Source organism: Pelmatolapia mariae, linkage group LG2 (assembly GCF_036321145.2).
Source record: "Pelmatolapia mariae isolate MD_Pm_ZW linkage group LG2, Pm_UMD_F_2, whole genome shotgun sequence".
Classification (NCBI taxonomy): domain Eukaryota; kingdom Metazoa; phylum Chordata; class Actinopteri; order Cichliformes; family Cichlidae; genus Pelmatolapia; species Pelmatolapia mariae.
Genome location: NC_086228.1, coordinates 20235610 through 20248089, shown reverse-complemented (window position 1 = coordinate 20248089; position 12480 = coordinate 20235610). Strand labels below are relative to the sequence as shown.

General features: G+C 40.1%; 1 protein-coding gene across 1 annotated transcript; it reads right to left on the bottom strand.

The window, feature by feature from the left end:
- Window positions 1-920: 920 nt before the first annotated feature.
- On the bottom strand, window positions 921-12092 carry LOC134636018 (BEN domain-containing protein 4). Its single transcript, XM_063485764.1, has 7 exons — window positions 12038-12092; window positions 10703-11468; window positions 6487-7083; window positions 5606-5697; window positions 5419-5445; window positions 5075-5315; window positions 921-2904 (listed from the first exon to the last, which is right to left on the bottom strand). The coding sequence occupies exons 2-7, from the start codon at window positions 11163-11165 to the stop codon at window positions 2672-2674; spliced, it is 1653 nt and encodes a 550-aa protein (XP_063341834.1). The 5' UTR covers window positions 11166-11468; window positions 12038-12092; the 3' UTR covers window positions 921-2671.
- Between the last annotated feature and the right edge of the window lie 388 nt (window positions 12093-12480).

The window sequence follows — 12480 nt, the reverse complement described above, 5'->3', positions numbered from 1 at the left end:
TTCTTCAAATTAACTATGATGATGTTTTTAAGCTTACCAAGAATACTCTACTGTGCACATGTACTGTTTGTTTTTTGTATTTTTTTAAGCGGGAGAGTCAGAGCGACTCACTTTCAGCCAAATAATTTTCATGAAGTCCCTGAAGTTTTGTATTTCTGTAGCATCACCCACAGAATTTTGTGGCTTGTTTAAATATTTCCATTTTATAAGACTTCTATTTCATCCCTCATCTGAATTATGCACTTTTTCTTCTACTACACATATATTACAGCTAATTACACTGACAATTCATAAAATTAAGATATAAAATATGATGTAGTGTTATAGCTTAAGGAGTGGGACAGTAACAGGTGTTTCTATTATTCATTCGGTCTTTTTTTTTTTTTAAACAAGTAAAAAGCAGCCTGCCTAATAAATTTTACAGTCTCCAACCTACATATGAAAAATACTAATGTCAAACATTTATAATGCTTTCAGCACTTTTTAGGATAATTTATGTATTTAAATTATGTACCAGCTGGTTTATTATTAGTTAAGTGGTAAACATTAACATTTGTTAACAATAGCTGTATTTATCAATGATAGATCTATGATTGGCAGAACATAAGAAGTTAGTACTGAAGATGAATGCTCTTAGTCTCAGTCTTTGTTGCTTTGGTACAGTGAAATGACCTGTGAATGGATTAAATGGATAATATTTGCTTTTCTTGCCAAGATCCCAGTCTGCACAAAAGGCCGTCTTTGGCAAGTCACCTGTACATACAGTATTAATCTAGCAGATGGATCACTATATTAGAAAATGGTTTTGACAAACTTTAATGTCACAAAGATAATACTTTTTCATAGATAGATAGGATTCAGGTATTATTTTATTTATTATAAATAAAAAACAACAGAAACTATATCTGTAAAAACCCAACTGATGTTTCACAGTGTTGATAACAGCCACTTTGAGGGTAAAGGAGTAAATACAAACCAACGCTCACATTCAGAACAGCAACACAACAACAGAATCCGACTGGTTTAAGGTTTCTGTGGCACTTTTCTACTTGGCTTTTTAAAGAGGGAGACGTGGTATTTCAAAGACACCTCACACAATAACTGTACTTTATATTACACATTTACACAGCACTGTCAACTTGGCGGACCGACCTAAGAAATCTGGTACATTCAAACGCAGAAAACAGTGTCGTGAGGTGAAGTCAACGAGCGTCAAATAAGCACAAAAGAATAAAAATGGTTGAATCCTGCACGTGGACTTCTCACTTTAGGATTGCCTTGCCTACAGTAAGACACTTAAAGGTGCAAATTGGAAAAGTTGCAGGAAAACGATGAAGTGATCAAATTTTTTCCACTTGGATTGACATTTAAAGAAACTTTAGACCGACACACAAATGAAACACATTACAGGATTTCTGACACACATCTTTAACACTTTACACTGTGGTGGTCTCCAAACGAGTTTAAGGCATTATTATATGGCAGCTGCCTTAAACCAAATGTCTTGATCAATCCCGACATGAAATGCTTTCTTTGAGTACGGCAACACTGTAATAAGGGAATGCTCGCGAAATACCGTAAATTCTCTTTTAACTGAATTCCAAATTTTCAGAATGCAAAGGAAAAAAACATTCATGTAAAAAATTCAAACATTCAAATAAAAAGAAACAGTCTGATTAGCATTTCCCAGGCTTCCATTTTTTCCTTAAATCTGCAATTTATGTTTTATTACAAGTTTATTATGTGGAAAAAACATCAGTATTATATCGCTGCTACACACAGTAATTCAAACAAGAAATGTCATGTATCGCTTGCAGACGCGAGGAATTCTTACAAGCCAAAAATGGAAGTTGGGTCAAAACCAAACTGACTTTTTAAATTTTAGCAATTTCCAATATAGCGCTTTTGATTAATTTGCGATATTCTTCCTTACATGAAGATTAGGAGCAACGCAGCATTGATTGAAACATTTTCCAGCCAAAGGAGGCTGGATTCAAAGACATTTCACAAACTTTTTTCTTTTTAAATGCACTTTTCCTTCCATTAAGTAAAACTTGATGCATCAGGATCAGTTTAAATGAGGGAAAAATAAAGAGATTCAAAGTGCAAAACTACAAATAACAAAACATGATTTTCTCAGAGGCACTCCTGTTGAAGGGCTGCAAGTAAAGGTGCTTCACCAGTGACAAAAAAATATATATTAAGTGCTACTTTCCATGGTAAAGTTTATAAGTGGTGTCAAAGGTACATAATATAAGTCTCTAACTGGGTCATTAACATAAATAACTTCCATATGAACTCTAAATGTGCATGTAGATTGTAAAAAAAACAACTAAAAACAAAGAAAAGAAAAAAAAAATCAGCCTCCTTGAAGTGACTTCTTTCCACTGGCAGTGATGTAACTGCTCAAACTATAAAAAAGGAGCATATGGAAGACTCAAACTGTTCAATTTAAAAACATCAAGAGTCCAATTTTCACTAAACAAAGGGTTTAGGTATAAAAATGGGGAAAACTATAAAACTATTTGAAAAGGAGGACTGTATTCTATATGTTAAACGTCTTCTGGAATGTTTTCTTCACTGTGTAAAGTGACAGGATAAGGTCAGAGTTTTGGGATATGTTGTTGTACAGCTACATCTCAGGCATTTGTCTTTAATTTCTCCTTCAACTTCAATCCGACTGACCATTCTGGCAGCTTTTTAAATACAGTTCATCCTGTGAAAGATGTCCGTCAAAGCCGTCCATGTACAGGCTGCTGGTGCTGCTGCCGCTGCTGCCCAAAAAGGTGCCGACTGCTCGGCCCTGACGAGCGTGACCGACGGCATCGCTGAACACTTTGTTGATCTGCTCCTCAGAGGGCATCCACCAGTCTGGGTTTGAGGCACAGTGCATCCGGATAAACTCTGGCAAGATTAGGAATTTAAAAAATTAAAAAACTTTTTTTTTGGTCTGTATCTTTCAACTTATTTGAGCTACCTTACTAAGACAGGACGTACTAAATAGAGGACATCCTGGGCTTATTGGGTGGTGTTTGGGTGGCCTCTTTTAGCTCCAAAGAGGCAGGAAATAACCAAAAAAGTTAAATGAGGAGATAATTCTTGATCTTTTGATATCTTGAATGAAAATCTGATTAACTGATGATCGACTGATGTCGACTCACAATTTAAAACTGTGACGTTGAGTTCCTCAGGGATCTGTGTTAGGACCACTGAAGTTCATTTTGTACATGAATAATATGCGTAAAATTAGAAGAACATTACAAAGAACAGATAACAACAGGCTAATGTGCTGTGGTAATGACTTGGAACAACTTCAGAATGTAAAAATTAAATAAATTAAAAATCTGGGTTGATAATAACAAATTAATATTTAACTTAAGTAAAACTAAATATAAGATATTTGGAAATTGCTGGATCTATAGCAGTGAGATGATTATGATAAATAATATTGAATTTAAAAAATATAATTCAAATTAAATTTCCATGGTTGATAATAAATATTAAATTATGCTGGAATCCACATATCAACTATATTAAAAAATAAAATATTTACATTAGTTTTAATACTATACAAGAGTAAAACAGAACAAAAAAAGCTCATTATAGACTTCTGCTATGAGGATGGATTGGATCGGTAAATAAGTCGTTTGGTTTTTCTGTTTTATTCAGGGAATATTGCTCATCTAGCTATTACTACACTCCATTATTATTGTAATGCACATATAACTATAGCCATGAGAATGACGGTAGCTTGTATAAAGCTCAGTTTTCTGTTTGGTCGTTTTTATAACGGTAAGTGTTAGACTTCTACCTATTCCCTTTGAAACTTATACACATTTATTTACACCATCATGAGTTTGTGTTTCATATCCAGAGATGTATTTTATTTTGCAAAATACTATCTGTCCATCTATTAAATAAAGTTTTTAGACTCAAGCCACTGTATTGAATTTTAAATGGGTAAAAATGCTCAAATAACCAAAAAGACAAAAAAAATGTGTTTTAAGTTTCTTTTTTGCAAACTTACTAAAAGCATAAACTGAAATATTTCATTTACAAGTAGTCTGACTCTTTGCTGTGGCTCTCTAAGATAAGCAGATGCATCAAGTTTATTAGAATCCCTTCTACCACACACAGTACCACACACAGCTGTATAGATTTCAACTCAATGTTCAAAAGTCTGTCTATTTTGACTAAATGGATATAGCATTGTTGTTTTTCACTGCTGTCACATAAAATTTTGTATACAGTAATAAATGAGTATGCAGAAAATTCAAATTTCGAAATTCTCCCACAGTTGCTCGTTTAGTCCTCACAGCTTTGAGCTTTCACCGATGAAATTCAGGGATGTTTTTTCAGGTGGAAATCTAATTAAAAAAGGCAATGACTTAAGGGGCTAATTAACCTTGATTGGAGTCCATATGTGGCAAAATGAATGTATGGGACACAGTTTAGGAAAAGCAAACCCATGTGTATAAGGTTCCACCATCCACACTGCCACAAGGCAAACATGAGGACAAGGGCACTTTTATCCATTAAAACTAAATCCAGAGCAAAATGTGAAGGGATCTGAATGCTTTCTGGATGTATGTAAGATGTAAATAGCAACGCACATAAACTTTCCTGGTTTTGCCTAGCAACAAGAGTTAAGACAACTTTAATTTAAGCTGCTATAATCTAAATCACATGACCACAAACCCCATATGTATCAGATCTTAGACTGTAGATAGCTGCTGCTGCTTTTAAGGTCTGTCAGTGGTTTAAAGAAGTGGAGCACTCTAATGAGAATGCCACTTATGGCAATCAAGCAACACTAATACCATATTTTATAATTAAAAGATTAACATAAGAGTCATACAACTGTGTCAATAAAGGTCTTAGGATATTTCACACACTTGATTCAAGCCTTGAGTGAGGCAATTTGTAAAAAGACTTTTTGAGCAAATAGACCCATAAATAGAAACTGACCACAACCGAATGAGGCAACACATCTTCTGTATTTAAACAGTCATAACCTGTAATGTTTTCCTCCTATTTAAAATATGTTTTTAACTATAATGTTTTGTAGTTTTACCTCTGAGGCAGCTGACTTTAACAGGGTTGAGCGGTCGTCTTTCCAGGCCTGCCTCTCCTGAGTGGACTGACCGCTTCCTTTTGCCTAAACCACAGGAGAACTTGAGCTCATCTGTGGTGAAGACATAGCGAATCAGATAGCGCAGCAGCCGTCTGCCATCTTTCTTAGAGGAGTTGACAGCTTCGTCCCACTGCTTATTCGTGATGAAGAGCGGATAGTTCTCCAGGAGCTGTTTACTGCCCTGTGAAGAGGAGGAGGAGGAGAAAAAAACTAAAGATGTTGCTTTGCATGACGTTTCTATCACGTAATTTTAAAAAAAACAACCAAGAAGTAAAAACACAAACCTCAAAGACTGTTTGCCGCTCTTCTTCCTGTATAGACAGAGCTTTTAATTTCACATCACTTACATTCACAGTTATCAGCATGAAGACATTTCTAATGCACTGTTGACCTGATGTGATATTTTCCCACCTTAAGATATGCTACTGATGACATCTGCTCTGAATAATGAAGAGGGGGCTGCTTCCTCACCTCTGTGAGCTGCTCCTCTGGCATCGGCTGGGCCAGCTGGTTGTGGAACTCGAGAACAGTCTTGAAGTAGTCAAGAACATTTTGACAGGGAACTGTGTAAAAACAAGCGAACGTTACCATAAATAGAAGCCCAGTGTCAAAATCCCAGCAAAGCAAAGAAACAACCCATCTGCTGCATTTAAACACTGATACCCTGCTATGTTTTCTTCCTTTTTAACAAATCTTTACAACCTAATTTTTCATGATCAGACACTGTACACAGAATTTTATATGCAGTTAAAATAAGTTGTTTTAGTGCAAACTAGGCTAGTGTGACAACAGGGAGCTCAGAATGCTTTGGGGAGAGCAGACAAGTTAACAAAAATAGATGCTTTGAACACACTTTTTTTTAAACTGTGGGATGCATTTAGATTGCAAAAGCATGAGGAAGAAAATGAACGAAGCACTTCCTAATCATTTGTTGATCTCACACGCACATTTTGTGCTCAGTATTTTTCACAGATGAAAACAAACACTCATATAAACGCTGTAAGAAAGATGACACGTATGGATTTGACTACGTGGACTTGAATTTAAATGTTTATATTAGAATCCAACTTCTGATTCAGCTTTCCTTCCAGTGATGATGTCAACACAAATGTTATGCATGTTACGTGTATATGAGTAGATAAGAGTATAAAGCAAACCAACTACCCTTGATAACAAGCTTTGTAAATAGCATTGATGTGTATCTTCGGTACCGATTAATGCAGTGCACATGAAATCATAAGTCAGATGGCAGCATATAAAAAAAAAAGATTTTTGGGATGAAGAGATCTCCTATCCCCAGTTGAGTGAGGATTAAAGCAGTCATCACTGTGTCCTGGCTGTTATTACCGCACCTGGGATGTTCTCCAACTTGTTGCGGAGCTCCTCGTTCTCCTGCTGCAGAGACAACACCTCCTGCTCCAATTCCAGGCAGCGAGGACAGCAGTTCTCTTCCTCCTCCTCTTCCTCAGGCAGTGTGGACGAGGGGTGGCCGTATGATTCTGATGGAGTAGGGGAGCCCCATCCTCCCAGGTTGTGTCTTGGAGGAGACACTCCTGAACCAGACTCAGCTGCCGGGCACTGCTCGTCCTCCAGACTACCAGACAGATGTTGCTGCTGCTGCTGTTGGTGCTGTTGTTGAGGTCCTGAGAGCAGATAGTTCTGTAGGGAGTCTGTGAAGATGCGGAGAACTGCAGAGGTCTGTTGTTGGTTCAAATGGCTTTGTTGAGCCTCCTCCTCAGGGTCTGTGGTGGAAGAGCTCTCCTCGGATTTAGACTTCCCCTGTGAGGAGCAATGAAGCCCCTGAGTGTCCCCTGGCCCGTCTTCCAGCTTAATGTTAGAGGTGAAGGAGGAGGAGGAGGAGGAGGAGGGCTCCAGGAGACGCCCGTTGTTGAGGAGGCTGAGGACTCGGCTGCACTGCTGGGCGAAGGCATCTAAGATGAGACGGTTCTCTGAAGCAGACAACAGACATTCACATTAGCAGTCAGTCATTGGATTTAAGATGAGCTGCTTGTGTTTGCAGAGTCACTCAAGCAAACATTGCCCTCAAGGTCCATTTATAAGAATCGCTGGAGCTTTTGGCTTTTTTCACATGCTCCCTGCTGACCCACTAACCAATGCAATCAGTTAACACAGACAGATAGTCCTAAAGTGACAGGATTTCAGGACAAGTGAGCAAACTCAAGTTACTGCTGAGGATATAGTGATAAGCTCAAAAGCTGCAGACAAGTCCTTGAGGAGTTTGAGGCTTGAAATAATTTCTTTGTTGGCTACTATCTGGCTTTTCCGCTGTGCAGCAGTAATCCTTCAGGAGACACACATGCAAAGTATAGCCTATGCCCACCATTCATACCTTAGAGATGAGCACACATTACATTTCCTGTATCAAACGTTGCGTGACAAACCAGTGGACTAAACAGTTTAAGTGCTGCAATTATTAAAACACCTTGAAAAGCTACAACTGTAAAATCCCTCTAAAATGTGAACAATCTAATAATGTCATGTACGGTGTGACATGCAGCATTAGTACTTCTCTTTTTGTGCTGCTGCTTTTACGACCCTGCTCGTAAGCTGGAACATAAATTGGAGGCTGACATCCGAGTTTTTTTTAAAAAGTTTTTTAAAGAAGGGTTTTGTCTGTCCAGGGTAGCACGGTGGCACAGAGGTTAGCACCATCGCTGCTTCCATGGGATTTCTCTGGGCAGTCTGCTTTCTTTCCAGAGACACGCTTGTTTGCTTAACTAGTGATTGCAAATTGAATGTGAGTGTGAACGATTGCCTCTCTCTGTGGGTTAGCTCTGTGTTGAACTCGTGACCTGTCCAGGATGTACCTGCATTTTGTTCAAACGTAAAGGAACTCGATGGGTGTTATTTAATTTATGCAGTACCTTAAGTTAAAATCTAAGGTCAAAGTGCAAGGAAAAGCACAGCCAGGACAGTATAACTCGCAGTGCAAGCACAGATTTCTGTGATTTCACTTGATTTTACTTCTCTTAGTAAGATTTTAAACAAAGCATTATTATGCCTGAGTTTAAGAAGAATCTGATCTTCTTGCACTGTGTGAGACAGATTTGATCACCTCTCCTTATTATAGCGAGGTCTGTGTTTGCTACTTAAAATTTGATGAAAGGGCTTGTGGTCTTACATCTTCACTCTGGTGTCACCTATATAGGGTCTGCCTGGGTACAGGAAAACATAAATGCCTGAAAGACAAACTAGAGGCAGCTGAGTAGATGACATCTAATCTAAAAGGACGGATAAATGTAGAGAAACTGTCTGGTATTAAAAGGTCAACTGTCAGAATGGGAATGGTTCTACCTGATGCAATAAGAAGAAAATAAGTATATCTATATTTTTTTACTTTGCATCTGTGTCTCCTGTGTTCTCTCTCCAAATTGGTGGATCTAACTAATACATCCATAACACTAAGGTGTTTAGAGGGAAATGGTTTTGCTTGAATTGCATAGAAACCTAAAACAGGACAGATGCCTCAGCTAAAGCGACATGCTGTGTTTTTTTCTCTAAGTGTTAAGCCCCCTGGTTTAATCTTCAGTTTGGCTTTGTGTTTGTTTTTTTAACTGAAGTCTTAAACAGCAGAGTAACCAATAACTTCTGCTGACAGATGTCCAAGTTCTGAAATGCAGTGAAGCACGAACCCTCGCTTGTAAAGCAAATCAGATTTGAGGTTCTTACTTGATGAAACATACTGTACTTTTCACCAGTGCTGAAACATAACGCTTTAAGCTGCTACAGTTCTGGCAACAATATGAGTGATTGTGTGCATTGGGTTTCTTGGGGGGGTTTGTAGTTTGTACTCTTTCCGCATCCCTTTTACTCTTTGCTCTCTGCCACGTCTTATTGTGGCAAAGTGTTCCATTAGAGTAGCAGACACTTGGCTCCTCTGTTCATGGAAATGTCAGCTTGATTATACAGATTTATTCAGATGTCAATAAACTCTAAAGTCACAGTTTCACAAAATGAGCATGGAGCTATTGTCCAGAAACAAGCCTCAGTGGATAGTTTCCCTGGTAGTCTAGGCACGTCTCAATGAGATGATCTCACACACACCTCTATGTAATGATTATGAGTCCACTGGCCTCACACACACACACACACATAAATACACACAGACAAAATGAATTCTAGGCGGCCATTGCTGCGTTCCCACTCGCTCAGACGTGTCTATCAGCCTGGCGCAGATGTGTCGCATTTATTAATATGCGTGCCGTCTCTGTTTACCCGTCGAGATGTATCTGATATCATTCGCCTTCACCGTGCACCCCCGCCCCCACTCTCGTCTCCTTCTCTCACCAATTCCGTGGCACTGCGAGCTGAGAGTCTCATAAAATTTCATTAAAAACAACACGGTCGGCAGAGGGAAAATTTATGAGACCCATTTATTTTAATCACAACTCTTTGGGAGAGGCTTTTCAATGCAATTTGTGTTATTGTGTGCTGAACTGATTGCTGAATCCCAGGCCCTCCGGTGAAAGAAAGGACATCAAGTTTCTTCTTTTTCCGAACCATAAGAGGAACATTAAGTTGTTTCTGTGGTGTAGATAGAAGCACTTTGATGTGTCATTATCAGCAAGAAATGCATGGCACGCTTTAGCTCTGATTGGACGATACATCTTGTGTATTATAGGCTGATTCACTAGAGCAGGGAAAACACAGTTTGATGTGACTGTTTCATTAGTGATATCAGGATCATGTGCATGCCAAAATAGATGCAAACAACAAAGAAACCCAGGTTTCATAGATGCGAGCTGGTCAAAGATAAATGATCACTTAAAAGTTAAATATGCACTACCTGATGCACAAATTTGCCATTTCACATCTAAGTTAGTTAATATAGGGCTTGCAGTGAGACCGGAGCTCTGGCTGAGCATTTGATTGTCTCCAAAGCAACAATAAGCAGCAGCAAATTGAGTCTTTGCTGCCAGCAGTGATAACGAGATTATTATCTGATTAAGGGATGAGATGTCTAATATTTAATCTTGGTACTGCCAGGGTTAGGTTCATTGCTTTCATCTTAATGCTGGTTCCCATGGACCCGCCCTCCACATGGGGAACACATTTCTTCCTGTGCACCCCTCTAATGAACAGCAGCTGAGAAGAAAATGAGCAGGGAACAATGTGTTACAACAGGAGACCGAGAGAGCCCTTCTTGCACACACACGCACATACACACATATATACATTCACAAGTAAACACACAGGCGCAGACAATTACCCAGTGTAATTTTTAGCACATGCACACTAGAGATTCAATCATGACTGCTCCCATTACAACAGCAAATCAATCACTGCTGACAGGAGCAAGAAATGGGCACAAAAACATGAAGCTCAGGTGATGTGAGACAAACAAAAGACATGTTGGCTTTTTGCCTGCAACACTTAAGTTTATTGACTCTAGAAGCTTTGCGCTCATTCATCTAAAAGGCGAACCAAAAGAAAGAAAAACAACTGCTCTGCTCACTAATCTGGAGGCAACGATTGTAAAAGTCTGAATATCCTGGACGTTAAGAGAAGTGACTCTCGTGCCACACTCTGGGCAAGTTTAAAACCCACCTGTGCTGATACCGTAGGTGCAGTCCGGAGAAAATCTGGGCTCTGCTCCGCCGCTGCTGGCGTGCCGCTGCTGGCTACCGAGAGATGCTGCCGCTGAGGTGGATGTCGGAACCCTGCTGCTGGGCCTGGTCTCACATGGGAAACGTTGCTGCTGCTGCTGAGTCGTCTGGTGATGCTGCTGGCTGCTGCTGATAGAAACGCCGGTTTGGTGGAGCTGCTGCTGCTGCAGACGCTGTTGCTGATGATGGTGCGGCTGGAAAGGATGAGTCTGTTCTGGGTGAAAAGTGAAATGATGCCCGTCTCCAAACAGGGGCATCTCGACCACAGCGGACCGGTCAAAGCGCGACTTGCCCGCAGAGCGCTTGCTCTGGAAGGTTTTTAGGGTGCTGTACGGACCCCGCTGCTGTCGGCACATCTTCGGGGCGCACGGCCCTTCATCTGCGGGCTGCATCTCTCCCTCCATACCGGCCAGGTGTCACAGCGCGGCGGATGGCTGCGGGTCGGTATCGTAGCGTGCTGGTGTGACAGGCAGCTGATAAGCGAGGGATCAGACCGTCACTGTCTGGCTCGGTTTCCCTCACAAACACTATGTGAAGGGTGGGCTAATTTACTGACAAGTCGCCGCTCCAATCCCCAGTCGGGGGCGCCGATACTGAGACTCCTCCAGAGGGAAATACAGGCGGGACTTGTGCGCCACTGCCTGCCTCCTTTTGTAGCCAACATCCTCAGCGAGAACAACGGGGCGCTGTAGCAGTTAGCCTACAATCTGAAAATTAAAAAAAAGAGAGAGAGAGAGAAATAAATAAATAATGAAACAGAATGGAGAAAGGAAGAAAAGGCAGAGGCCATTTTGCTGCTGAGCTCAAAGCCCGGGCACAAATGGAAGGAAAAGGTTTCCATACATAACCGAACCTGAGGGCAAAAATCAAACAGTCCAAAAGAGAATATCAAAGTATTCTTTTTAAAAATTTAAATGGAAAATTACTAACAAATAAAAACGAATGAGTTTGATAAATGAGAATATAAAGAAAGCATTATTGGCCTAATCACTGTCCCTGATTTGTCTGTGAAGGTCCTCAGTCATCCAGGTCATCGTAGTCAAAGGAGCTTGCAAAGAAAAGCGTCTGGACTTCTTTAAGTTGCTTGAAGACGTTTCAAGCAACTTAAAGAAGTCCAGACGCTTTTCTTTGCAAGCTCCTTTGACTGTCCCTGATTTGACCCTACTGGTTATTACAATAAACAGGTAACCTGAAGGGCACTGCCAGCCGCACACCTACTCACTGAAATAAAAAAAATAAAAAAATCACGTGTCTGTGATCATTTCAGTCCCTTCACCTGATGTCCGTCAAAGGCAGTCCAGCAGCTGTCCAACAGCCCACAGGGCTAAAAGTTCGCAGCGCCACGCGGGGGCGCCGCCTCAATACCTTTTAACGGAGGAGATTTCAATAGACGGACCTGTTTTTCTCTGCTTTTAACGGAGACTTCTTCTTACTTCTCTCTAATATGAAACAACAGCAGGACGAACATGGCCGGATACAAGTCGTGATTATTATATGTGAGGTGAATGATAAAATAAAAGGCTGGGCAGCTGCTAGAAGCTGTTGGAATAACAATAATTAAAACGATCATCTGTGTGTAGCACTGCAACATAAAATGCATAACCTTAATGATGACGAGCAAAGCTGAATTCAGATATTTATGTGTTCACCTGTTTTAAAGCACAGCTGTTATGCAGAGTTAGAACACAAGCGTGGCCCAGCTCGTGCGCGTTATTTGAG